The sequence below is a fragment of the Triticum dicoccoides genome, chromosome 3A (assembly GCF_002162155.2).
Source record: "Triticum dicoccoides isolate Atlit2015 ecotype Zavitan chromosome 3A, WEW_v2.0, whole genome shotgun sequence".
Lineage (NCBI taxonomy): Eukaryota > Viridiplantae > Streptophyta > Magnoliopsida > Poales > Poaceae > Triticum > Triticum dicoccoides.
In genome coordinates, this window is record NC_041384.1 from 442679008 (window position 1) to 442705919 (window position 26912).

Genomic DNA, 26912 nt, shown 5'->3' on the forward strand with positions numbered 1-26912 from the left:
TCTATCCGACCGTGTGGCTTTCTCACTTTTGGAATGTGAGGGCTCTAAGGCCTCCTCGTCGAATTCAGGCAGTAGCTTTCTCTTCGGGTAGCTTTTAGTGCGGCGACTGTCGCCGTATTTGTCTGCGGTATTGATTACTTTACTCCACCTGATCCTGAGTGCATCTTCCGTAGTTTTTAGCTTCCGCTTCTGCTTTTTCAGGCTGCGTGCGGTTGCAACGAGCCGTTTGTAGAGGTTCTTCTGCTTCGTGGGCTTGTCCGGCGTAAGGTCGTCTGGAATGCCATTTTCGTCGGGGGAGGGATGTTCGGTTTCTCTATCCGGGTTGTCCTGTTGGGACGGTTGCTCTAAGGCATGCTCGTCGTCTACCGGCTCATCCTGCTCTATGGCTGGGTCTTTATCGAGGCGGGGCTTGGGTTGGCGTTTACGCCGACGCTTTTATTGTTTTTCGAGAGATCGATCCCTCTTTCCATCCCCGTTTTCCTCGTTGTTGCTTCCTTTAGGGGTATCCACCATGTACACATCGTGAGATGAGGTGGCTGTCCGATGCCCTATAGGCGTTGGTTCTTGGTTGTCTCCTGCATCGTCGTCCATACCGTCGATGTCTTCGGAGTCGAAGTCGAGTATGTCGGTTAAGTCGTCGACAGTGGCTACGAATTGGGTGGTGGGTGGGTTTTGAATTTCTTCATCATCCGAGTCCCATCCTTGCTGACCGTAGTCCGGCCAGGGCTCTCCTGACAAAGAGAGAGACTTTAGCGAATTCAGGATGTCGCCGAAGGGCGAGTGCTGAAAGATGTCTGCGGCGGTGAACTCCATTATCGGCGCCCAATCGGATTCGATCGGCAGGGCGCGGGAGGCTCGGAGTTCGGAAAGGAATCCGGCTCCTCGGAGTCACGGGCCATGCCGAGTGCGGGGCTGGAGTTCGGCTCGATCGCCTCTGAGATCGCATCCCCTGAGGCAGCGTCCAACCGCTAATCCTCGATCGACGCAGTAGGCTCCGAATCAATGGTCGGAACCGATGCGTGTGCGGCCTTCAAGGCACTGTTCGACGGCAGAGCTATATCATGCCCATCGAGACAGTGCGGCGCGCTTGGCTGTGGCTCGAATCCGTCGAAGATCAAGTCCCCGCGGATGTCAGCCGTATAGTTTAGGCTTCCAAACCTGACCTGATGGCCAGGGGCGTAGCTTTCGATCTGCTCAAGGTGGCCAAGCGAATTGGCTCGCAGTGCGAAGCCGCCGAAGACGAAGATCTGTCCGGGGAGAAAAGTCTCACCCTGGACTGCATCGTTGTTGATGATCGAAGGAGCCATCGGGCCTAAAAGCGACAACACAAAGGAACTCTCAATGAAAGCACCAATGTCGGTGTCAAAACCGGCGGATCTCGGGTAGGGGGTCCCGAACTATGCGTCTAGGCCGGATGGTAACAGGAGGCAAGGAACACGATGTTTTACCCAGATTCGGGCCCTCTTGATGGAGGTAAAACCCTACGTCATGCTTGATTAATATTGATGATATGGGTAGTACAAGAGTAGATCTACCACGAGATCAAGGAGGCTAAACCCTAGAAGCTAGCCTATGGTATGATTGTTGTATGATGAAGTTGTCCGACGGACTAAAACCCTCCGGTTTATATAGACATCAGAGAGGGTTAGGGTTACACAAAGTCGGTTACAACGATAGGGGATCTTGAATATCCGCATTGCCAAGCTTGCCTTCCACGCCAAGGAAAGTCCCATCCGGACACAGGACGAAGTCTTCAATCTTGTATCTTCATAGTCCTGGAGTCCGGCTGAAGGTATAGTCCGGCTACCCGAACACCCCCTAATCCAGGACTCCCTCAGCCACTCTCTTCTACCTCCGGGGAAACCCTAGATCAGTAGATCGGATGACGGCGGCTCTTTGGTGTCGTTTCTTCCTTGGGGGCGTCATTCTTGGAGGTGCACACGGGCTCGAGGGACCAGAGAACGACGTCTTTGGTGGAGCGGTGCTTCATCTTACACATCGATGATGGCGGATCTCGGCGGCGTGGCGCTGTGGAGATTCGGTGTCTGATGCGCGGAGATGGACTCGCGCAGGAGGAGGAAGCTGTGTGGCGTCATGGTGGCGTTGATGGCAAAGAGGCCTGGCAAGGTTGGTGCTTCAGTTTTGCTCTGAGGATGGACCGAGGGATGATGGAGGTGATGGCCCTTGTAGCGTGCAGTGCTCACTGGGAGTGTGCCAGATCGGTGTGGGACCCAATCCAGGTAGTGGCTTGGATGGGACACCCGGCTTTAGATGTTAGGCTTTCGTGCGATGTCTGTTTGGTATTAGGCCCGGACATTCGGCACACCTTCATTAAGGGAATAGGTGTAGCAACGGTGTTGCCAAGATGATGACTTGAGGCTTATTGATGTATCACTTTGTATGGTCTTTGTGAATAATTAATAAAATGATTGCATGCAACATCCAGATGCAGAGGCCGGGGCTACATCCTCCTTTTCTAAAAAAGAAAGAGATGAGTTCTTTTGTGATTTTGATTTTCCGGGCAGTGATTCTTGGTAATCGAGCCAGAAGGACTGAATAGCACCCGAGGCAGCCGGTGCGCTGGGCTGCGCGGCTAGGCTGTTTCTCATCGAGATTTTGCACTAGAGTTTGGACAGAGAAACCGCTCCCGGACTCGGGGGTGGGGCTGCGCCTCTCAAACCACATTCGTTCGTCCTGATGCCATATAAATGGTCAGATCGACCTAGCTAAGAAACCCAGACCCAAATTAATTCTTCCGCTGCTCCCCTCAACACCACTCTCACAACTCACAAGTCGCACCTTCCACTGCGAGGAGGCAGAAGCAAAACCCCGAGCCATAAGCTGCCTCCGGGCGGCAAGATGATATCGTTGCATGACCTGTACACAGTCCTGGCGGCGGTGGTTCCGCTCTACGTGGCGATGATCCTGGCGTACGGCTCGGTGAGGTGGTGGGGCATCTTCACGCCCGACCAGTGCTCCGGCATCAACCGCTTCGTCGCCATCTTCGCCGTGCCGCTGCTCTCCTTCCACTTCATCTCCACCAACGACCCCTACGAGATGAACCTCCGCTTCCTGGCCGCGGACACGCTGCAGAAGCTCCTCGTCCTGGCGCTGCTCGCCGTGTGCTCGCGTCTGATCCCCTCGCGGCGGGCCTGGGTGCCGCGGCTGGACTGGTCCATCACGCTCTTCTCGCTGTCGACGCTGCCCAACACGCTCGTCATGGGGATACCTTTGCTCATAGCCATGTACGGCCCCTACGCTGGCTCGCTCATGGTCCAGATTGTCGTGCTCCAGTGCATCATCTGGTACACGCTGCTGCTCTTCCTCTTCGAGTTCCGCGCCGCTCGCCTGCTAATCGCTGACCAGTTCCCCGACACCGCGGCGTCCATCGTGTCGCTGCATGTAGACCCCGACGTGGTGTCGCTGGAGGGCGGCCACGCGGAGGCGGAGTCTGAGGTGGCGGCGGACGGGCGGCTACACGTCACCGTGAGCCGGTCCTCGGTGTCGAGGCGGTCGACGCTGCTGGTGACGCCGCGGCCGTCAAATCTGACGGGCGCGGAGATCTACTCCTTGAGCTCGTCGCAGAACCCCACCCCGCGGGGCTCCAACTTGAACCAGGCGGACTTCTTCGCCGTCGTCGGTGGTGCGCCGCCCGCCAGGGTGGACGGCTCGAGCTTCGGCGCCTCCGAGCACTACTCGCTACAGTCGTCGCAGGGGCCGACGCCGAGGGAGTCCAACTTGGACGAGCACTCGGCAGCGCCAAAGCAAGCCATGACAGACGCCGGAGCGCAGCACAACCATGATGCCAAGGAGCTGCACATGTTCGTGTGGAGCTCCAGCGCCTCTCCCGTCTCAGAAGTAGTAAGCGGCTTGCCGGTGTTCAGCGGCGGTACAGGCGCAGCGCATCTCGATGCCGCCGCCAAGGAAATCCGCATGGTTGTCCCCGCGGACCCGCCGCAGAATGGCTCATGCAAAGGTTCGTCTCGACATTAATGCCATAGTACGTCCATCACTACTTCACGGGTTTCATGTGCAAGCAAGAGTAAACGACATAGCAACTTGTAGAGAACGGGAGCTACACCGCGGCAGCGAGGGGAGGCAGAAAGGCAGTGGAGCACGACGGCGACGCGGTGCAGGCCGGGCCGGACAGGCTGACTCCGAGGCTGAACTCCAGCCCCGGCGATGAGGACGGAGCGGAAACCGGGAGGGCGCGGCAGCACCAAATGCCGCCGGCGAGCGTGATGACACGGCTCATACTGATCATGGTGTGGCGCAAGCTCATCCGCAACCCCAACACGTACTCCAGCCTAATCGGCCTCACCTGGTCCCTCGTCGCCTTCCGGTACGTACGTACGGTTCTCCTTCCACTCACGTGGTATGCGTCACCTCATACCAGTAGGAACGTACACCGGCACCTTTTCTTTTGCGGGGTTACTGGCACATTTTAAGGGTATGTACAATGCATAACTTCAGTGTGATGCCCCGTAGACCACGTACGATCGGATATCAGAAAAAAAAATTAGATGGAGCACCTTTATAGGAGGCGGTTGTTTGGGGAGTAATGAGGCCTCCTAGTGGTAGCTTGCATTGGGAAGAAAAAATCTATATAAATATCTCAAACTACTTTTTATTATGAGGCATCTGTATCCATATGTCATTATTATACATTGCCCTAAGTTGGCCAGGCTGTGTGATTTTACATAACACAGCGGAGAGGCGGCAAGGATCGTTTGCCACTTGGCCAGTGTAAAATCTAGCTTTGGATTCGTCTGGCGTGAGATGCGCGATGCTATCGACATTCTTGGCGATAGCATGGTAGGCTGCTTCAACAAGGAGGAGGCAGCAAAACTGTGCGGCGTAGGAGCTTTCTGCCGGTGGGGATAGCCGAAAAGGAGCTTCTACGTACCCGGACGGTGGTGTTGGCGGGCCAAGCAATCCGCCGTTGCCGCGGGGGGCCGTCCGGCCAGCGCCAATCTTGAACTGTAGATCGTCCGGACACCAATAATGAGGTTGAAAGTTTGCACGGTGCACGGCTGCACAAGTACTACTGCACAACTGCTTGGTTAGGCTAATCATCATCACTATACTAATCATGGCTGTTAGCCTGTTACTACTAGTACATTTTTATATCTTGTATAGTGGCTAACAATATCGTCTTATCCGATCTAACGCATGCATGGGTGATGTTCATGGATCGCAGGTGGCACGTCTCCATGCCAACGATGGTCGAGAAGTCCATCTCCATCCTCTCGGACGCTGGGCTGGGGATGGCCATGTTTAGCCTGGGTGGGTGCCCACGCCCCTTGTGCTCCTGTCTCCGCCCACCCCTACACCGTGTCGCACCGCAATTAATCCTCCCCCCGTCGCCCTCGTGCCCACACCCCGCATGCATGCATAACACCGTCAACCTCTCCCTGGGCAGGACTGTTCATGGCGCTGCAGCCGAGCATCATCGCCTGCGGCAACTCCGCCGCCGTCGCCTCCATGGCCGTCCGCTTCCTCGCGGGCCCTGCCGTCACTGCTGCCGCGTCAGCTGCCGTCGGTCTACGTGGGACGCTTCTCAAGGTCGCCATTGTTCAGGTAACTACGCACGCATGCCAACTAAAAAAACACCACGCATGCATACACGTGAAAAGGTGATTTTTTATTTTTGCATGTGCTGCTTTTTGTTAATCATCAATCCCCTTGCTTCAGTAATTGCGTGCGTGTGTGTAGAAAAGTAACAGTAATTTGGCAGGCGGCTCTACCACAAGGGATTGTACCTTTTGTTTTCGCCAAGGAATACAATGTCCATCCTGAGATCCTGAGCACTGCGTGAGTGTGATCACCAGCTACAGTAAATGTTGATGCATTGCCAAGTTTCGCATTGGGATTACCTTCTAACCGTTTGTAAATCTTATTTCACAGCGTAATTTTTGGCATGCTGATAGCTCTTCCGATTACATTGGCCTACTACGCCCTTCTTGGACTGGTACACTGATCAATGGTGCTGCTGAAAACACACAGCAGAGGTAGAAGTTTTAGTACTACTGCCAGATCATACTTGTAAGCTTAGTCCATGGATGACGCATGGCTTGTAATTTTGGGTCACATGCCTGTGAAAATCCGTTGGGATCACAAAGCTGGCCGGCATTTATGGCATTGCTTACTTATTTCGGGTTTCAGGATTAAAGACCGTGTTATACATATATCATAGCTTAAAATTAACATCAAGTCAGCCATAAAAATTTCTTAGCTTAATTAGCTCTGAAGTTCTCGCATCACCGATTCCGGTACTCATCACTGAGGATTTTAACCGAATCCGTAGCCCGTCGGATAAGATCAATTTGATCTCAACCCATCCTCACATAATGAAGGCATTCAATGATTGGGCGGCAAATCTCGAACTCGTCGAGTTACATTGCCTTGGGGCGCGTTTCACATGGACAAACAACCAAGATGATCCCATCCAACCAGTCCTTGACAGAGTTTCCATATCCATGGCATGGGAAAACAACTTTTGAAACTGCTCTTGCCGACGGAATTGCGGTTGGGTTCGGACAATTGCCCTCTAATATTGAACTCGGGCGAGCCGCAAAGGCCTAGGGATATGGATGACAATGGGTAAGGTATGGATAGATACAACCTCCTTTTGCTCAAACTCATACCCATAGAAATCTTTTATACCCACCCACTTCAATACACATGGGCATAAATTGCCACCCATGCTCATACTCGTCGGGTATTCTATACCCAACGGGTATCCGATAGGTACAATATAGAGCATTTAAATTGTGAAGAAGTAAATAATAATAAACGAGTCTAAAATTCAAATGATGATAGGTAAGTAGAATAGCACCAACGCAGCCTCCTCCGGTGGGTTGCCCCTTGGAGGCATCTAGGGAGTATGACCAAAGATTGATGGAAGCCCGACAAAGTGGGAGGCGTCAATGAGGATTGGGGATCGCTGGACCGAGAGTTGGGCTTGAGTTCAATGGCGATGCGTTGAGATTTCATCATTTCGAGGAGTCACATTGGTCATATGAGGAGTGGGCAGGTGCTTGCAGGCATATGAGCTATGGCTGGTTTAGGGAATGGAAGATTTAGGGGTGGCCCATAAGAGTTGGATATTGACCCCACATGTCATAAGAGTTATTTTCATTTTTTGAGGTATCCATTGGGCTACTAGGGGCGCAATTTCATACCTACCCACATATTTTGCAGGTATGGATACCCATTACCCATAGGTATAAAATCTCTCGAAGTCTCACCGATTCCCACTGTTTTATGGTACCCATGGGTATCCATACCCATGGGCAAAAATGACATCCCTACCCAGGGAGAGGTGTTTCTTCTTTAAAAAACAATGGCTTCTCCAACCTAGTTTTATAGAACATGTTTCGGCTAATATGATACCAGGGAAAATCCTATCATTCGCATAGGTACGGTCCGCTCTGCAATAGTATGGATGAATGGAAAAATTGCATCCGGCGCCTCACACACTACCTCAGGGATTGGGGGGAAAATGTGCACTGTGGCATACAACGTAGGAAAGATGCTCTCAAAGCTGAAGTGAGCACTCTTGACCATGTGGCAGATACGGTGGTGATCTCAGTGATGGATTGGGCCAGAATATACAAGCTCAAAGGAGAGTTCACTTTCACCGTGTGTTGTGAAGAATTGTAATGCGGCAATGGGTAGATATCAATAGGTCCTGGAGGAGATGCCAGTACAAAATTCTTCCACACTGTGGCAAATGGGCATAAAAGGCGTTGTTGCATTCGATCTCTAAGTGGGGTACATAGATCATCACGGGTGATGCACCGCTGAGGGAGCACATATATAGTTTCTACCTAGAGCTACTTGGCAAAATCAGAGGGGGAGGGGTTGGTATCGCTGCTCTTGCGTGGAGTGACAAAGCTAGGGTGTTGGAGGCTGATAATTACGTGTTAACCCAATGTCGGTGTCAAAACCGGCGGATCTCGGGTAGTGGGTCCTGAACTGTGCGTCCAGGCCGGATGGTAACAGGAGGCAGGGAACACGATGTTTTACCCAGGTTCGGGCCCTCTTGATGGAGGTAAAACCCTACGTCCTGCTTGATTAATATTGATGATATGGGTAGTACAAGAGTAGATCTACCACGAGATCAAGGAGGCTAAACCCTAGAAGCTAGCCTATGGTATGATTGTTGTATATGGAGTTGATTGCCTATAGACTACAACCCTCCGGTTTATATAGACACCGGATAGGGTTAGAGTTACATAAAGTTGGTTACGATGGTAGGAGATCTTGAATATCCGGATCGCCAAGCTTGCCTTCCACGCCAAGGAAAGTCCCATCCGGACACGAGACGAAGTCTTCAATCTTGTATCTTCATAGTCCAGGAGTCCGGATGAAGGTATAGTCCGGCTACCCGAACACCCCCGAATCCAGGACTCCCTCAGTAGCCCCCGAACCAGGCTTCAATGACGACGAGTCCGGCGCACATATTGTTCGGCATTGCAAGGCGGGTTCTTCTCCAAATCTTGTGTACCTGTAGGAATAATGTCCGATTTTTGTAATGTAGTGCTCCTCGGCTTCCACGCCCAATAATGGCCGTCTTCCACGTGTCAAACGAATGCGAAAAGCCGGGGCGTTTTTACATCCACACCCCTAGCTGTATAAACGAGCCGCCTATTTAACGGGATGGGGATTTAGGTCCAAACCGCATCTTCTCCTTTCCACGAATTATCATCAGAGCGCTTCCAGCAAAGGTCCATTCCAACATGACCAGCCGTCTCAGCCCCTCCCCTCGCCCCTCCGGTTCCAAACCCGGGGACTGGGAGAGTTGCACCATCCCGCATAGCGAGTTAGTGTCGCTTCAGGCCAAGGGATTTCTCCCTCAGGCATACATGGTCCCGGTCCGAGCCGGTCTCGCCACCTACAATGGCGGAAAACAAGCGGAGAGCACCCCCAATCCTTCTAAAGGAGAGCGGGTGTGCCTCGTCCCCTATCTAATAAGGGGACTAGGATTTCCAATTCATCCATTTCTCCGCGGGCTTCTGGAGTTCTACGGCCTCCAGCTGCACAATCTCACGCCTGCCTCCGTATTGCATATTGCGGGTTTCGTCACCCTTTGCGAGCTATTTTTAGGCGTTGAGGCTCATTTCGCGCTGTGGAAGAGGTTATTCTGCCTGGTGCCCCGTTCTCGAGAGGGGTCTATATACCAAGTGAGCGGAGCCGAAGTATGGCGCATCGCCGGGACCGGATATCTATCCGGAACCCCAAAGAAGGCGTCCGAGGGCTGGCCTTCGGAATGGTTTTACATAGATGACATCCCGCTATCGGACCCTATCCGGGTCGGTCTCCCTGAGTTCAACAGTGCCCCATTGAAGAAACGCTTGAGCTGGCGTCCGCGGAGCTCTCAGAAAGAAGGCGACAGAGACGTCCTTTACCTGATGGGCCGGATAAGACTGTTGGCTCATTCCAGACTAACCATGATTGGAGTCATGGCCGCATGCATTATGCGGGGGGTGCAGCCGCTTCAATATAGAGGCCACCCCATGTGGGATTTCAACGGGGAGGATGACGCCACCCGTTACGGTCATAAGGGGCCGGCCTCAGCTGCCGCCCTAGTGAAGATCTTACCTCTTTGTAACAAGGGAGAAAAGGAGGAATTCCTCCGCGTCAATCCGCAGGCCGGATTTACTATGTACGATCCTCCAAGTTGGGTAAGTGAATAATTGTGCTTGCCCGTTTGTTTTATACTCCCACGGTTAGATAGGTAGTCTAACGACTTCAGTGTAGGAACTGCGACAGGAGGTAAAGGATATAAACAGCCGCCCTCCACAGCCCGAGGACCCAGAACGGTCCCTCGATCCGGACTCCGAAGAGGACCCGGACATATCGGTGGAGCTTATCGACGGGGTGTTCCATCAGCTAAGCAAGGACAATACCTTGGTAGCCATCACGGCTGATTACCCAGGGTTAGTCCCGGCCTCCCAGGTGACAGAAACCAGAGTCTCATTCCCTTGAGAGAGATTCCACTCTCACGTATTCCGGAGTTTCTAACGACAACCGTGTTTTGCAGGGGAGATTTCCGAGGCAGGAGGCCGAACCTGCGGCGGCTAGCCAACGAGGGGCCGCAGGACCCCGTGGGGCAAAAAGGAATGCAGTCCGGACTGAGATGCCGGCGCAAAGGTATAGCGCACCCTCTGTTTCCCTGGTGTTATTCTGTCAGGGCATATTAACGTTCGTGCTATCCTCAGAACGAAGAGACCTCGCCGGACTACATCTGGAGAGGTTGCCAATCGCGCCCCCACCAGCCAGGCTCCAACGTCTGGCCAGAAAGCGGAGGCGAGCACAAGGCACGCACCGAATGCTCCTCCGACAGAGGATGCGGACAGGTTGTCTGCCACAAATTCTGAAGTGGAGAGTGCCATGAACCACAGGCGTCGCTGGACAGTTCTACGCGACACTTGTTTCTCCCAAGAGGCTTTAGATGCCTTTAATTCGGGAGATGCGTACCTCTGTGTCGCTCAAAATGGTTTAGCCAGAGCCACGGAGCAGTATGTAAAAGACATACGGGTAAAAAAATTTGGTCAAATATAGATATACCAGTAGCCCCCGAGACTTGAAACAGTTAGAGCAACTGATTTAAGGATCATTGAATAAGCAGGTTCTTACAGAGAAGAATACCGTACTGTCCCAGGAGCTGGAAAAGTGCAAGGCCCAACTAGAGGCCGCACTAGCCGCAGCGGGGGAGCCCAAAGAGACCCCCTCGGGTAAGATACGCTTCGAAAGATTAGTATTGTGCGGTGTGGGTGCAAATCTGACAAATCATGTTGCAGATGGCGCCGGACTCGATCCGGAAAAGCAACAGCTCTTATGCCGGCTAAAAGCCGGTGAGAGTACGTTGACAAAGGTGAGGCGAGAGAAGAATGATCTTTAGGATGCCAACACCAGGCTGGACGTCGAACTTAAAGATGTTCGTGGCCAGCTGTCGAACTCCACGAGGGAGAATCAGCGACTTCGACGCGGCATATTCAGTAAGTGCTTGAACGAACTTTGAAAAAAAGAGTTCGGCGAGGAAGTCGACTAACAGAGTAATGTCTGTAGGTATGCTCACAGGTCGTCCTGCAGAGGAGATGCCCGGTTCTACGGGTGACCTTCTTCCCTAACTCATGCAACTGCACGAGCGAATTCGGCAGGCGATGCGAGGTGTTGCCCAAGCCTTATGGCCTGCCCACTCCATGCCCGAGGGCCTTGGAGAGCTTGTAGAGAAGCTGAAGGGAGCTCGGCGGCGCTTCCGATTGTGGAAGATATCGGCCTGTCGACAAGGCGCTAGGGAAGCCTGGGCCATGGTGAAGACCTGTTTTACGAAGTCTGACCCAAACCACATGGCCGAGGTCGGACCAGTGGGGCCTGACGGGAAGGAGATCCCTGTGAGCTTAGTATACGGCCAAGTAGAGTTGGCCGCGAAGTATTCCCAGCAGGACTGTAAATTAGACAGCCTGTTAGATGGTATAGAAGAGGAATACAATCAGTCAGAATGACTATGTAATTTTGAATTGACATGTGTAATGCCTTCTAGCCAGATTGTAGATCGTTTGTCGTTGCCGACCTTTTCGCTTCAACCTCGGGACCTGACGGTCCGGAGTGTGTCCGAATACCATAGCGGTTATATAAGAACCGTGGTATGCGTGGAGACCAGGCGTAGGGGTCATTAGTGCTTTATCAGACAAGTGCCCAACTACTTATGTTATATTACACGGTTAGTAAGAAACATCTTCCAGAGAGAATAGTTCCGTTAGGGGTTCCTTTCGCTGGGAGGCATGCCCTAAAGTGCATGTCCGGACTGCGTAAAAAGACGCAGAAAAAGCATCTGGGGGCGCATAAAATGAGTAAAAAGATCATCTTTTATCTCACCGACCGAATATTCCCTTAAGAACGCTAGCTTTCGGTTTCACCCAGTCTGAGGTACACATCCGGCTGACCCGGCAGTAACAATCGCAGAGGTGCTCCCTTTACCGCCTAGCCGAACAATTGGGAACGTAGGGGTAAGCACAGGAGCCAGGCAACCCAGCTTGGCCAAAACTTGAGTCATATCGATGCATATAATGGTGAAGAAAAAGGTACATGCGGAAGTTTGACGCATGTGTTGGGCGTGAAGCCCGTATAAATAAGCTTCTGTTAAAGAAGCCCCCAGGTTTAATGAGCGCGAGTGGCGCGTTACTAGATGAGCCTTTAAGGGATATAAAAGAAAAGAGGGGAAGGAGAGAAATGTAAGACAGAAAAATGCAAAAAATGGACAGAGGAAGGAGACGAACACAGAGTCCGGCGCTAGGCATAGAATCTTCGGAGACGGGTGGCGTTCCACGGTTTCGGCTCGAGTCGGTTATCCGACGCATCTGCAGGCGGTACGCTCCGCCAGTCAGGACTTGGTCGATTATGAATGGACCTTCCCACTTGGGCTTGAGTTTGTCCTTTTTCTTATCCGGCAGGCGTAGAACTAGTTCGCCAACATTGTAATTTTTGGCCCGTACTTCTCTGCTTTGATATCTTCGGGCCTGCTGTTGATAAAATGCGGAATGGGCTTTTGCCACGTCACGCTCCTCCTCCAGGGCGTCCAAGTTGTCCTGCCGATCGAGCTCGGCTTCTCTTTCTTCGTACATGCGCACTCTAGGTGAGTCATGAATTATGTCGCAGGGCAGAACTGCCTCTGCGCCGTACACCATAAAAAATGGTGTGTATCCGGTGGTGCGATTTGGTGTGGTCCGCAGCCCCCATAGCACGGAGTCGAGCTCCTCTACCCAGTGCGTGTTAGATTCCTTGAGGGACTGCACCAGTCTGGGTTTAATGCCGCTCATGATAAGACCATTTGCACGTTCGACCTGGCCATTGGTTTGTGGGTGATAGACGGAAGCATAATCGAGCTTGATGCCCATGTTTTTGCACCAAAGTTTTACCTCGTCGGCGGTAAAGTTTGTACTGTTATCGGTTATGATGCTGTGGGGGACGCCATAACGGTGTACAACCCCGGATATGAAGTCTATCACAGGTCCGGATTCGGCCGTTTTAACAGGCTTGGCTTCTATCCATTTGGTGAATTTATCCACCATGACCAGTAAGTATTTTTTTCCTAACGGTCCCACCTTTAAGGGGTCCGACCATGTCAAGCCCCCAGACCGCAAAAGGCCAGGTGATGGGTATAGTTTGGAGTGCGGTGGGTGGCATATGGCTTTGGTTGGCAAAAAGTTGGCAACCAGCGCATCGTTGGACTAGGTCCTGAGCGTCTGCCCGGGCCGTCGGCCAATAAAAGCCTGTACGGAAAGCCTTGCTAACAAGGGACCGAGCAGCGGCGTGGTGACCACTGAGTCCGGCATGAATTTCAGCCAGAAGGTTCCGCCCTTCCTCTTCGGAGATGCACCTTTGAAGGACTCCGGTAGTGCTTTTCTTATAAAGCTCCCCCTCATGGACTCTATAGGCTTTAGATCGCCGCACTATGCAGCGGGCCTCGTTTTGGTCCTCCGGGAGTTCCTGTCTAGTAAGGTAGGCTAGGAATGGTTCTGTCCACGGGGCGATGACCGCCATTATTATGTGGGCTGAAGGTGTAATTTCATTGGCAGAGCCTCCAATTGTGTCAGATTGTTCGGCGTCGAGTGGTGCGGCTGGGTCCGGGCTGTTATTTGCGGGTTCCCCCTCCCATGCTACGGATGGCTTGAATAATCTTTCCAAAAAGATGTTGGGGGGACTGCATCGCGTTTTGCTCCGATGCGTGCCAGGACGTCCGCTGCTTGATTTTTTTCTCGGGCTATCTGGTGAAACTCCAGCCCTTTGAATCAAGCTGACATTTTTAGGATGACGTTGCGGTAAGCTGCCATTTTTGGGTCCTTGGCGTTGAAGTCTCCATTTATTTGGGATATCGCGAGGTTTGAATCCCCGCGTACCTCTAGGCGTTGGATACCCATGGATACTGCTATCCGGAGACCATGTAGGAGGGCCTCATATTCGGCTGCATTGTTGGAATCCATGTACATGATCTGGAGCACATATTGGACTGTGTCTCCTGTGGGGGACGTCAGGACGACGCCAGCTTCCAGTCCGGCCAACATTTTGGAGCCGTCGAAATGCATAATCCAGTTTGAATATGTGCCGTACTCTTTAGGGAGCTCGGCCTCCGTCCATTCTGCGACGAAGTCGGCCAAAACTTGCGATTTAATAGCTCACCGTGGCTTATAGGTTATATCGAACGGGAGAAGCTCGATGGCCCATTTTGCAATCCGGCCCGTTGCGTCGCGGTTGTTGATAATATCGTTGAGTGGTACTTCCGAGGCTACTGTTATGGAACACTCTTGAAAGTAGTGTCGTAGCTTCCGGGATGCCATGAATACCGCGTATGCAATCTTTTGATAATGCGGGTACCGTGATTTGCATGGAGTGAGGACGGTGGATACGTAGTAGACCGGCCTTTGAAGGGGGAATTTGTGTCCATCCGTTTCCCGCTCGACAACGAGCACTGCGCTGACAACTTGATGTGTTGCTGCAATGTACAATAACATTGGTTCGCCGGTGTTCGGCGCGGCCAGGACTGGGTTTGTTGCCAATATGGCTTTTATTTCATCAAGTCCGGCCGTGGCGGCCTCCGTCCACTTGAAGTGTTCGGTGCGCCGAAGGAGGCGATAGAGGGGTAGTGCCTTTTCTCCCAAGCGGGAGATGAAGCGGCTTAGAGCCGCCACGCACCCGGTTAATTTTTGTATTTGTTTAAGGTCCTTTGGGACATCCAATTGTGACAAAGCTCGGATCTTGGCTGGGTTTGCTTCAATTCCTCTACCGGATACAATGAAGCCCAAGAGCTTTCCGGCTGGGACGCCGAAGACGCATTTTTCTGGGTTGAGCTTGATGTCATATTGTCGGAGGTTATCGAATGTAAGCCTCAAGTCGTTTACTAGGGATTCGACATGTCTTGATTTGACGGCCACATCATCCACATACGCCTCCACTGTTTTGCCGATCTGGTTTGCCAGACATGTCTGGATCATGCGTTGATATGTTGCGCCGACGTTTTTCAGCCCGAAGGGCATTGTGTTGAAGCAGAATGGGCCGTATGGTGTGATGAATGCTGTTGCAGCTTGGTCTGATTCTGCCATCTTGATTTGATGGTAACCGGAGTATGCGTCGAGGAAACACAACAAATCGTGTCCTGCGGTGGCATCAATAATTTGATCGATGCAGGGGAGGGGGAAGGGATCCTTTGGGCAAGCCTTGTTAAGGTCTTTAAAATCGACACACAGGCGCCAGGATTTGTCCTTCTTTGGTACCATCACCAGGTTTGCTAGCCAGTCCGGATGTTTTATGTCTCTGATGAATCCGGCCTCCAATAGCTTGGCTAGCTCCTCTCCCATAGCCTGTCTCTTGGGTTCGGAAAAACGCCGAAGGGCTTGTTTGACAGGTTTAAATCCTTTTAGGATATTTAAGCTGTGTTCGGCCAGCCTGCGTGGGATCCCTGGCATGTCTGAAGGGTGCCAGGCGAAGATGTCCCAGTTCTCTCGTAGGAACTCTCGTAGTGCGGCGTCTGCATCAGGGTTCAGTCGTGCCTCGATTGAAGCTGTTTTATTGGGGTCCGTTAGATGGACTTGGAATTTGACTATTTCGTCGGCTGGCTTGGAGGATGTGGATTTGGATCTCTTATCGAGTATCACATCATCCCTGTTAACCATGGAGCGCAACGCAGTCAGTTCCTCGGCCGCTAAGGCTTCGGATAGCGCCTCAAGGGCTAATGCGGCCGTCTTGTTTTCGGCGCGGAATGCTATGTCCGGATCACTAGCTAGAGTGATAATTCCATTCGGCCCGGGCATCTTAAGCTTCATGTACCCGTAATGGGGTATTGCTTGGAAGATTGTGAATGCTTCCTGCCCTAGTAAAGCGTGATATCCGCTCTTAAACGGGGCCACCTGAAACGTGACTTCTTCGGACCTGTAATTATCCGGTGTGCCGAACACCACATCTAGTGTGATTTTTCCTATGCAGCGCGCTTCCCGACTGGGGATTATTCCTCTAAAGGTTGTGCTGCTTCGCTCGACGCGGTTCCAGTCTATTTCCATTTTTTGAAGAGTTTCCTCATAAATGAGGTTCAGTCCGCTGCCTCCATCCATGAGCACCTTGGTGAGGCGAAAGCCGTCCACTATGGGACTGAGGACCAATGCGGCTGGTGCTCGGGCTGTTCGGAATCTAGGTTCATCACTTGCGTTGAAGGTAATGGCAGTGTCGCTCCATGGATTTATTGTTGCAACTTGATAGACTTCGGCGAGGCTGCGGAGTGTTCTTTTTCACACATTGTTTGATGCGAAAGTCTTGAAGACTGTGAGAACAGTACTGGTGTCCTTGGGCTGGCTTTCTGCGGCCTCCGGAATTAAGAGGTCCTCGCCGATTTTGGCCACCTGCCGGAGTATCCAACATGCTCTAAGGCTGTGAGTTGGTGTGGCGTCCTCTGTACTGTGAATTCTACAGGGTCCATCAAGCCATCTTTCCAGTACGGTTCCATGCCCTGTAGAGGGTTTTGGCTTTTTGGTGTTTATCCCGGGTGTCCTGTGATGATGCACCCTCTTAGTTCAGATGGGATTACTATTCAAGGCCGGATTATCCCAAAAATTTATTTCGGTTTTCCAGGCGCTTTCCATCGCACAGTATTTTTGTACTATGGACGCCAAGTCAGCGAAGCGTGTGATATCACGACGACTTACGGCGTTAAGGATTCCCTTGTCCGTGCAATTATCGCAAAAAATTGAGATTGCGTCTTCCTCGCGGCAATCCTTTATCCTGTTCATAACCAGGAGGAATCTGGCCTAGTAATGATGTACTGTTTCCTTGGGCCTCTGCCTGATTTGGGAGAGATCGCTTATGATTGGGTGGGCGGGTGTCGTTGAATCTGAAACCTCACCCAATCCCAGATTCGGAGGCCGAAGAGTTTCCGAACTCTGAAGTTCGGATTCTTGGTTGTTGTCTAGTGACTCTGGCCCATTGCCTGATCCTAAGCTCAGGTCTTGCGTTATATCTCCCCCTCCGCGGGTATACGACTTGGAGGGGTCGGGAATTCAGACGTAGCTAGTCCTTAAAATAGATGAAGGGTCGCCGCACACCGTCTCTACCACGGCAATGTGGTGGGTGACTTGGGGAGAGTTAATTTCTCTTAGATCGGGTTTAAGCCCAACCTGGTCGTAATCCGTAGCGACCCCGAGGGCGGCGATGCGATCCAAGAGCTCGTTTACGGAAGAGAGCTCCATTGGATCTAGCTGCTCGACGAGCTCCGAGCTGATGTGTAGGTTGCTTTTGATGACCCGAGAGGTCACCGTCGGTGCAACAGCCGAACAGGCGGTCATGAGGAAACCACCTAGCCGGAGGGTTTGGCCGACAGCCAAGGCTCCCTTAGCAATGGCGCCGTCTTTAAAGATGGGAGGAGGCATCCTTCCTGATTGTGATGGCACAGAGGAACTCTCAATGAAAGCACCAATGTCGGTGTCAAAACCGGCGGATCTCGGGTAGTGGGTCCCGAACTGTGCGTCTAGGCCGGATGGTAACAGGAGGCATGGAACACGATGTTTTACCCAGGTTCAGGCCCTCTTGATGGAGGTAAAACCCTACGTCCTGCTTGATTAATATTGATGATATGGGTAGTACAAGAGTAGATCTACCACGAGATCAAGGAGGCTAAACCCTAGAAGCTAGCCTATGGTATGATTGTTGTATATGGAGTTGATTGCCTACGGACTACAACCCTCCGGTTTATATAGACACCGGATAGGGTTAGGGTTACATAAAGTCGGTTACGATGGTAGGAGATCTTGAATATCTGCATCGCCAAGCTTGCCTTCCACGCCAAGGAAAGTCCCATCCGGACACGGGACGAAGTCTTCAATCTTGTATCTTCATAGTCCAGGAGTCCGCCTGAAGGTATAGTCCGGCTACCCGAACACCCCCGAACCCAGGACTCCCTCACCCAACCCTTCAACTTTCAAGAAATCGAATACAATCTATGGGAGATGCGTGGTAACACGGTGCTGGGCCTGGATAGCTTCCCGATCATATTCTACCGACATTTTTGGCATTTGCTTGGTCCTCAAATGATACACATCGTAGATGATTTCATGCTGGGATATATTGATATCCAAAGACTTAGGGGCTGTTTGGTTCTAGGACTAGCATTGCCACATTTTGCCACACATTTTTGCCAAACTTGGCTAAGGTTAGTTCATCAAAATGAGAGCCACAAGTTGGCAAGCCTAAGGGAATCTTGCCACACTTTTTTTGTGTATGCCATGTGGGGGCTGATGAAGCTATGTACCTAGGGTAGGGTCATGGATCTGTCCAAGATACCCTCCCCAAGGTAACCTCTAAAAGAACCAGAAGCAGTCGAAGAAAAATCATCATCCACTCGACCATAAAGCTATGTTCCACTCGACAGTCTTGTAGACACTCGACGATACAAGAAACCACTCGGAGTGTAGAAGGCCTAACGTCACTCAGGATGACAACGGTCGGTCATTCACTCTGTAACCTTAAAGATCATTTATATCTCTTTATTACTAGCGTTAACAGTAACGCCCTGCCTTAATGTACATTGAACCCTTTGTAACGTGGGCTGGTTGGGGTCCTGGCGCACTCTATATAAGCCACCCCTCCTCCGGGACAAGGGTTCGCACCCCCTGTAACTCACACGCATATATCCAGTCGACCGCCTCCGGGCTCCGAGACGTAGGGCTGTTACTTCCTCCGAGAAGGGCCTGAAGCCGTAAAACTCGCGTGTACAACTCCTCCATAGCTAGGATCTTGCCTCTACATACCTACCCCCCATTCTACTGTCAGACTTAGAACCACGACAGGGCCCAAGTGTGGCTTGCCTAAGGTGTGGCTTGAACCAAACACTCACCTAAGTTGGTCAAACTTGTCTAACCTTAGGTGTGGCAATCTTTGGCAAAGTTAGTCACAAACCAAACAACCCCTAAACTATGGGGCTCTGGCATTATTAGCAAGAGTGATGGGGGCGGAATGTATTCGTCAATTTCGACAAATCACGTTGATTAATGTGAGCTTCCGCCTATTCGCGAAAGGGTTCAGATCGCGTTAGCTCCGGTGGCGCATAAGATTATCCACCCAACCAGGTGACATTTATCAAAGGGCGTAATATTCTGGATGGCATTGCAGTCTTTCACGAGGTAGTGCATGAGATCAAGGTCTCCATGGAAAAAATATTTATCTTAAAGATCGACTTTGAGAACGTCCAATAGGGTGCGATGCGACTTCTTGGAAGAGGTGCTCCGAAAGTGAGGTTATGATAATAAATGGGTTTGTTAGTCATGAAGTTGGTGAGGGGCGGTCATACGGCCATCAACATAAATGGGGAAGTTGGTACATGCTTCCTCAATGCCAGGAAAGTGAAACAAGGTGATACTATATCATCCCCCTTGTTTAATATTATATCGGATGCATTGGTGGTGATATTATGTAAGGCCAAAGAAGCATGCCATATTCATGGTGTGGCCACACGGATCCTACCAAATGGGATATCTCATCTACAATATGCAGATGACACACTTATTCTCATCCTATATTCCGACGTGGATATCATCAACCTTAAATTCTTGTTAATGTGCTTTGAGGCAATGTCAGGGTTAAAAATAAATTTTGATAAGAGTGAGGCACTGCTTATGGGATGCGATCTGGAGAATCAACTCAGGGGTGCACATATGATGAGTTGAAAGTTAGGGGAACTACCCATAAAATACCTTGGGATGAAAATTTCATATAAGCTTGTGCGTACCGAGGACTTTGATCTACTTGTTGAAAAATTGGCTACCAGAGTGGAGCCATAGCAAGGGCGCCTAATGGCCACGGCCGAAAGATTAGTTCTGGTGAACGATTAGCTCGCCAGCATCCCCATGTTTTCCGTGGGTTTTTTATTTACTTCGGGATGGGGCGCATTACAAGATGGACACGGTGAGGTCCAGATTCTTCCGAGGGAAATTGGATGAGAAGCAACGATATCATATGGTTAGTTGGCCAATTATTTGCTCACCAAAAGAGAATGGTGGTTTGGGGGTTATCAATACTACTAACATCATGAACTGGTGCCTCATAGCAAAGTAGGTTGGAAGATCTTAACTGATTTGGGAGGTCTTTGGTTGCAAATATATTGTAACAAATACCTTAGAGAAGGGACAGAGGGGCAGGGCCATAGTGAGCAAATCTCAATTTACCAGATCCATCCAAAAGGTAGAACACCTTCTATGTTTGGGGTACAAAATATCATATTCGGGACGGGAGACTTGCCTCCTTTTGGTTTGATAGGTGTTGTGGGGATACATATTTTCACGAAAGATTTCCAAGCCTCTTTGTGATTACTAACAAGGAGGATACGAGAATGGCAGAAATGTGGATGAATAACAGATGGGCGGCCACTTTTGGCTGTACCTTTGGACCATAGGAGGCAAATGTGTGGCGGGACATGCTTGGTGTACTTCAAGTTTCAAGGCCATCCACGAGTACACATGAGGTGACATGGAGACTTGACCCATTGGGGCAATTCTCCATGGGATCCTATATAAGGAGATCTCCAAGAATGCACCAACAATGGACTTATTGGGTATTTGGAAGGCCAAGATCTCGACGAAAGTAAAAATATTTCTGTGTTAATTCGCCTGGAATCACTACAAAAAAAGATAGATCTGTGACATTATGGGCCGAAAGAAATTTTTTTGTCATGCTTATGACACATCTATGACTATAATTATGACAAAACCACGTATCATCATAGATGTGGTGGGCTCCTACTTCTATGACAGAAAATCATGATAGAAAATGGGATTTTCGCCCTGGGCGAGCCAGGGACGCACCTGCATGACATTCTTTGGGCCGTCCATGATGAAAAAAATCATGGTAGAAGTGAGGACGAGGAAAATTTCGGGGAGTTCCCGGTTACGGTGGGTGGTCGGGGCCAAGCGATGCACGGAGGTTTGCATGTTTCTCTCGTACATGTACGCGCGTGTGTGCGAGGCGTTGGGCTCTAACTGAAGCCGAGCGAGGCGTTCACTTACTGAACCCAAGCGATTGCACTAGCTATGTACGTTACTAAACCCGAGCGATCAATCCCTTGGCTGTTAACTGAACCCGAGCGATTCCTTCGCTACTGCTGCTAATTGAAGCCGATCGAACCAACTACCTCTTGATGAACAGTGACCGTTGTTGGGGGTTGGATGAATAGCTCCCGATGGGGGTTGGATGAACAGGACCCCGTGGTAGCTAGTAGGCCGTTGCCGCTGGATGAACATGACCCCGATCGAGGAGGCCACCACACCCGAGCCGGTTGGGGGTGGATGAACAGGACCCGTGGAGGGATGGTTGAATAGTAGCCGGTGGAGGCTGGATGAACAGCAGCCCGTGGAGGCAGGAGGGAGACGCAATGGATGAACAGTAGTAGGTGGAGGCTGGAGGAAGTCGACGGTGATTGAACAGTAGCCCGTGGAGGCTGGAGCGAGGCAGTAGACGGTGGATGAACTGTAGCCCGTGGAGTCCTATTTTGCGGTATGCCACACCCCTCCCGATGAACAGGACCCCGTTTTGACCATAGGCACTCCAACGCAAGTCTGTTTCCTCCGTTTTGCGGAACGCCACACCCCTCCTGATCAACAGCTCCCCGTTTTGACCGTAGGAGCTCGAACATAAGTTTGTTTCCTCTGTTTCGCAGTACGCCACACCCTTCCCAATCAACATGACCCCGTTTCGACCATAGGTGGTCGAACAGAAGGCCGTTTCCTCCGTTTTGCGGTACGCCAAGCCCCGTTTCAGCTGTTCCATCCAAACTAGTTGGCTCCTGATGAACATGACGTATCCCGACCCAGTCGGTTGCCTCCCGATGAACACAGCGCTGCTTCCTCCGTTTCGACCTAGCCGGTTGGCTGCCGATGAATAGGATGCTACTTGCTCAGCTACGGTTCATGATGACCCACAAGTATAGGGGATCTATCGTAGTCCTTTCGATAAGTAAGAGTGTCGAACCCAACGAGGAGCAGAAGGAAATGATAAGCGGTTTTCAGCAAGGTATTCTCTGCAAGTACTGAAATAAGTGGTAACAGATAGTTTTGTGATAAGATAAATTGTAACGAGCAACAAGCAACAAAAGTAAATAAAGTGTAGCAAGGTGGCCCAATCCTTTTTGTAGCAAAGGACAAGTCAGAACAAACTCTTATAATAGGAAAACGCTCCCGAGGACACATGGGAATATCGTCAAGCTAGTTTTCATCACGTTCATATGATTCGCGTTCGATACTTCGATAATTTGATATGTGGGTGGACCGGTGCTTGGGTGATGTTCTTACTTGAACAAGCATCCCACTTATGATTAACCTCTATTGCAAGCATCCACAACTACAACAAAAGTATTAAGGTAAACCTAACCATAGCATGAAACATTTGGATCCAAATCATCCCCTTGCGAAGCAACGCATAAACTAGGGTTTAAGCTTCTGTCACTCTAGCAACCCATCATCTACTTATTACTTCCCAATGCCTTCCTCTAGGCCCAAATAATGGTGAAGTGTTATGTAGTTGACGTTCACATAACACCACTAGAGGCTAGACAACATACATCTTATCAAAATATCAAACGAATACCAAATTCACATGACTACTAATAGCAAGACTTCTCCCTTGTCCTCAGGAACAAACATAATTACTCACAAAGCATATTCAATTTCATAATCAGAGGGGTAATAATATGCATATAGGATCTGAACATATGATCTTCCACCAAATAAACCAACTAGCATCAACTACAAGGAGTAATCAACACTACTAGCAACCTACTAGCACCAATCCCAGACTTTGAGACAAGAATTGGATACAGGAGATGAACTAGGGTTTGGAGATGAGATGGTGCTGGTGAAGATGTTGATGCAGATTGCCCTCTCCCGATGAGAGGAGCGTTGGTGATAACGATAGTGATGATTTCCCCCTCCGGGAGGGAAGTATCCCTGGCAGAACAGTTCTGCCAGAGCTCTAGATTGGATCCGCCAAGGTTCCGCCTTGTGGCGGCGGAGTCTCGTCCCGAAAAGTTCCTCCTTATTTTTTCTCATCGAAACACCTCATATAGGAGAAGATGGACGTCGGAGAGCCACTAGGGGGCCCATGAGGTAGGGGGGCACGCCCTGGGGGGGGGGCGCCCCCACCCTCGTGAGAAGGGTGTGGGCCCCCCGGCCTTCATCTTTGGCGAGGATTTTTCTTTATTTATTTTAAGACGTTTCGTGGAGTTTCAGGACTTTTGGAGTTGCGCAGAATAGGTCTCTAATATTTTCTCCTTTTCCAGCCCAGAATTCCAGCCGCCGGCATTCTCCCTCTTTATGTAAACCTTGTAAAATAAGAGAGAATAGCCATAAGTATTGTGACATAAAGTGAAATAACAGTCCATAATGCAATAAATATCGATATAAAAGCATGATGCAAAATGGGTGTATCAACTCCCCCAAGCTTACACCTCACTTGTCCTCAAGCGAAAAGCCGATAACAATAAATATGTCCTCATGTTTAGAGGTAGAGGCGTCGATAAAAATAAAATACGGACATGAAGGCATCATGATTATTCTCATAAAAGCAACATATATAGATTTTGTCATATGATTACTTATGTTCATGTGACGATCTATTCACAATGCAAAAGTATAAATCATAAACCTTTTTGGGCTCCGACAAACTATAATCTTAGTCATTGAAGCAATTGCAATTTATCATAACATCGGAAAGAGTCTATGTCAGAGCTAAAAAGCAGGTCCACATACTCAACTATCATTTAGTCCTCCATAATTGCTAACACTCACGCAATACTTGTGGTTATGAAGTTTTAATCGGACACAGAGAAAGATAGGGGCTTATAGTCTTGCCCCACAACCTTTTACCTCAAGGGTAATGTCAACAATAATGGTTCATGCTCCCCTACATCCAATTAGATATATATATATATCATGTTCTTTCCAACATGCTGAGCTTGCCAAAGGATAAAATAAAAAAGGAAAGGTGAAGATCACTGTGACTCTTGCATAAGGTAGAAGATAATAATAAGGGATAGGCCCTTCGCAGAGGGAAGCAGAGGTTGCCATGCACTTTTATGGTTGGATGCACAAAATCTCAATGCGAAAGAACATCACTTTATATTGCCCCTTGTGATATGAACCTTTATTATGCAGTCCGTCGCTTTTATTACTTCCACATCACAAGATCGTATAAAGCTTATTTCTCCCGCACCAATCAATCATACATATTTAGAGCAATTTTTATTGCTTTGCACCGATGAAAACTTACTTGAAGGATCTTACTCAATCCATAGGTAGATATGGTGGACTCTCATGGCAAAACTGGTTTAGGGAATTTGGAAGCACAAGTAGTATTTCTACTTGGTGCTGAGAATTTGGCTAGCATGAGGGGGAAAGGCAAGCTCAACAAGTTAGAGGATCCATGACAACATAATTTATCTCAGATATAAGAAAGACATAACTCATTACGTTGTCTTCCTTGTCCAACATCAACTCTTTAGCATGTCATATTTTAATGAGTGCTCCCAATCATAAAAGATGTCAATGATAATATATCTATATGTGAAAACCTCTCTTTCCTTATTACTTCCTATTAATTGCAACAATGACCAAAGCTATGTCTGCCAACTCACAACAACTTTTAATCATCATACTCTTTCTATGTGAAGTCATTACTCTCAATAAGATCAATATGAACTTTTTGTTTCTTTTTGTTCTTTTCTTCTTTTCTTTTATTCACCCAAGATCATGGTAAAATAATCAAGCCCTTGACTCAACACTAATCTTTATTATATATAGCTCACGGACTCGATTACAAAGAGAAATCATAAAGCGAAACTCAAAACTAGATCATGCCATAAACTTTATTCTACTAAATCAAGATACTACTAATAGGATCAAACTAAGAAAAAACGGTAAAGATACGAGTTGTGATTGTGATACGATACCGGGGAACCTCCCCCAAGCTTGGCAGTTGCCAAGGGGAGTGCCCATACCCATGTGATTATATCTCCTTTGTCGGTGAAGGTGGTGGGGACGGATAATCGCACATCGAGCGTAAGAGGTCCTCCAGCTTGCGAATAATGCCCTTGAGTGCGACAATGTGCTCCTTCAATAAAATATTTTCTTGTGTGAGATACTTGTTTTCTTTATGAGCTAACTCAATCATCTTGAAAGCTTCGATCTCAGTTGGGGTAAGATGGTTATGATCAAGTTGAAGGATGTCTTTTGTTGCCGAAGCTTGATCCTCCGTGGCCTTCTTGATCCTTTCATCCTTGTTGACCCTCGTGGGTTCTTCTCTCTTCAGATCTATCTTCATTAGCCAAGCATCATTGTCACCATTGTTGGAGGAGGGAGACGACATGATGCCTAGCCTAGAAAACCCTGACAGAAAACAGCTCGAAACAAGAACAAAGGAGGTTTGCGTGATACGGGAGTCAAAACCTTCGGGAGGTTATATAATGAATTTTTACCGACCAAAATACATAACATGCAAGAAAACGGAGTCCAGAAGGCACACGAGGTGCTCACGAGGTAGGGGGGCGCGCCCAGGGGGTAGGGCGCGCCCACCACCCTCATGGGGCCCTCGTGTCCTTCCCGGACTGCTACTTATTTTTCTATTTTTCTAAATATTCCAAAACAGAGAAATATTGCCTTAAAAATTGTTTTGGAGTCGGTTTACTTACCGTACCACATACCTATTCCTTTTCGGAGTCTGAAACATTCCAGAAAGTGTCCATTATGTATTCCTTCGGGGTTACTCTTTCAATAATATTGGTTTCAACATTTATGGGATTACCTGAGATATAATGTTAATTCTTTGACCATTTACCACCTTCGGATTTGTGCCCTCGAAGTTGTTGATTTTTATGGCACCGGAACGATAGACCTCCTCGATAACATAGGGGCCTTCCCATTTAGAGAGAAGTTTTCCTGCAAAAAATCTTAAACGAGAGTTGTATATAAATACATAATCACCTACATTAAACTCACGCTTTTGTATCCTTTTGTCATGCCATCTTTTAACTTTTTCTTTAAACAACTTGGCATTTTCATAAGCTTGGGTTCTCAATTCATCAAGTGAGCTAATATCAAATAACCTCTTATCACCGGCAAGTTTGAAATCATAGTTAAGCTCTTTAATAGCCCAATATGCCTTATGTTCTAGCTCGAGAGGTAAGTGACATGCTTTTCCATAAACCATTTTATACGGAGACATACCCATAGGATTTTTGTATGCAGTTCTATATGCCCATAATGCATCATCAAGTTTCTTAGACCAATTCTTTCTAGACCTATTAACAGTCTTTTGCAAAATTAATTTGAGCTCTCTATTGCTCAACTCTACTTGACCACTAGACTGTGGGTGATAAGGAGATGCAATTCTATGATTAACATCATATTTAGGAAGCATTTTACGGAAGGCACCATGAATAAAGTGTGAACCACCGCCGGTCATTAAATATCTAGGGACTCCAAACCTCAGAAAAATAACTTCCTTAAGCATTTTAATAGAAGTGTTGTGATCAGCACTACTAGTTGGAATAGCTTCTACCCACTTAGTAACGTAATCAACAGCAACTAGAATATGTGTGTATCCATTAGAGGCAGGAAAAGGTCCCATATAATCAAAGCCCCAAACATCAAACGGTTCAATAACAAGAGAATGATTCATAGGAATTTCTTGACGTCTACTAATATTACCAATTCTTTGACATTCATCACAAGACAAGACAAACTTACGGGCATCCTTGAAGAGAGTAGGCCAATAAAAACCAGATTGCAATACCTTATGTGCAGTTCTATCTCCAGCGTGGTGTCCTCCATAAGACTCGGAGTGGCACTTGCGTAGGATCTATTCCTATTCATGCTCAGGTA

The 26912-nt window shown here is 49.2% G+C and overlaps 1 protein-coding gene across 1 annotated transcript; it reads left to right on the forward strand.

Moving 5' to 3' along the window:
- The first annotated feature begins 2647 nt into the window (after positions 1-2647).
- LOC119268482 (auxin efflux carrier component 3a-like) lies at positions 2648-6188 on the forward strand. Its single transcript, XM_037550135.1, has 6 exons — positions 2648-3976; positions 4066-4342; positions 5201-5286; positions 5423-5580; positions 5738-5814; positions 5908-6188. Exons 1-6 carry the CDS (start codon positions 2860-2862, stop codon positions 5978-5980), a joined length of 1788 nt encoding a protein of 595 aa, XP_037406032.1. The 5' UTR covers positions 2648-2859; the 3' UTR covers positions 5981-6188.
- Positions 6189-26912: the final 20724 nt, after the last annotated feature.

Excerpts from the sequence above, each read along its gene's own strand:
- LOC119268482 (XM_037550135.1), top strand. The coding sequence starts at position 2,860 with ATGATATCGTTGCATGACCTGTACACAGTCCTGGCGGCGGTGGTTCCG. Across the intron at positions 5,287-5,422 it reads GATGGCCATGTTTAGCCTGG|GACTGTTCATGGCGCTGCAG; the intron begins GTGGGTGCCCAC and ends CTCCCTGGGCAG. Across the intron at positions 5,815-5,907 it reads CCTGAGATCCTGAGCACTGC|CGTAATTTTTGGCATGCTGA; the intron begins GTGAGTGTGATC and ends CTTATTTCACAG.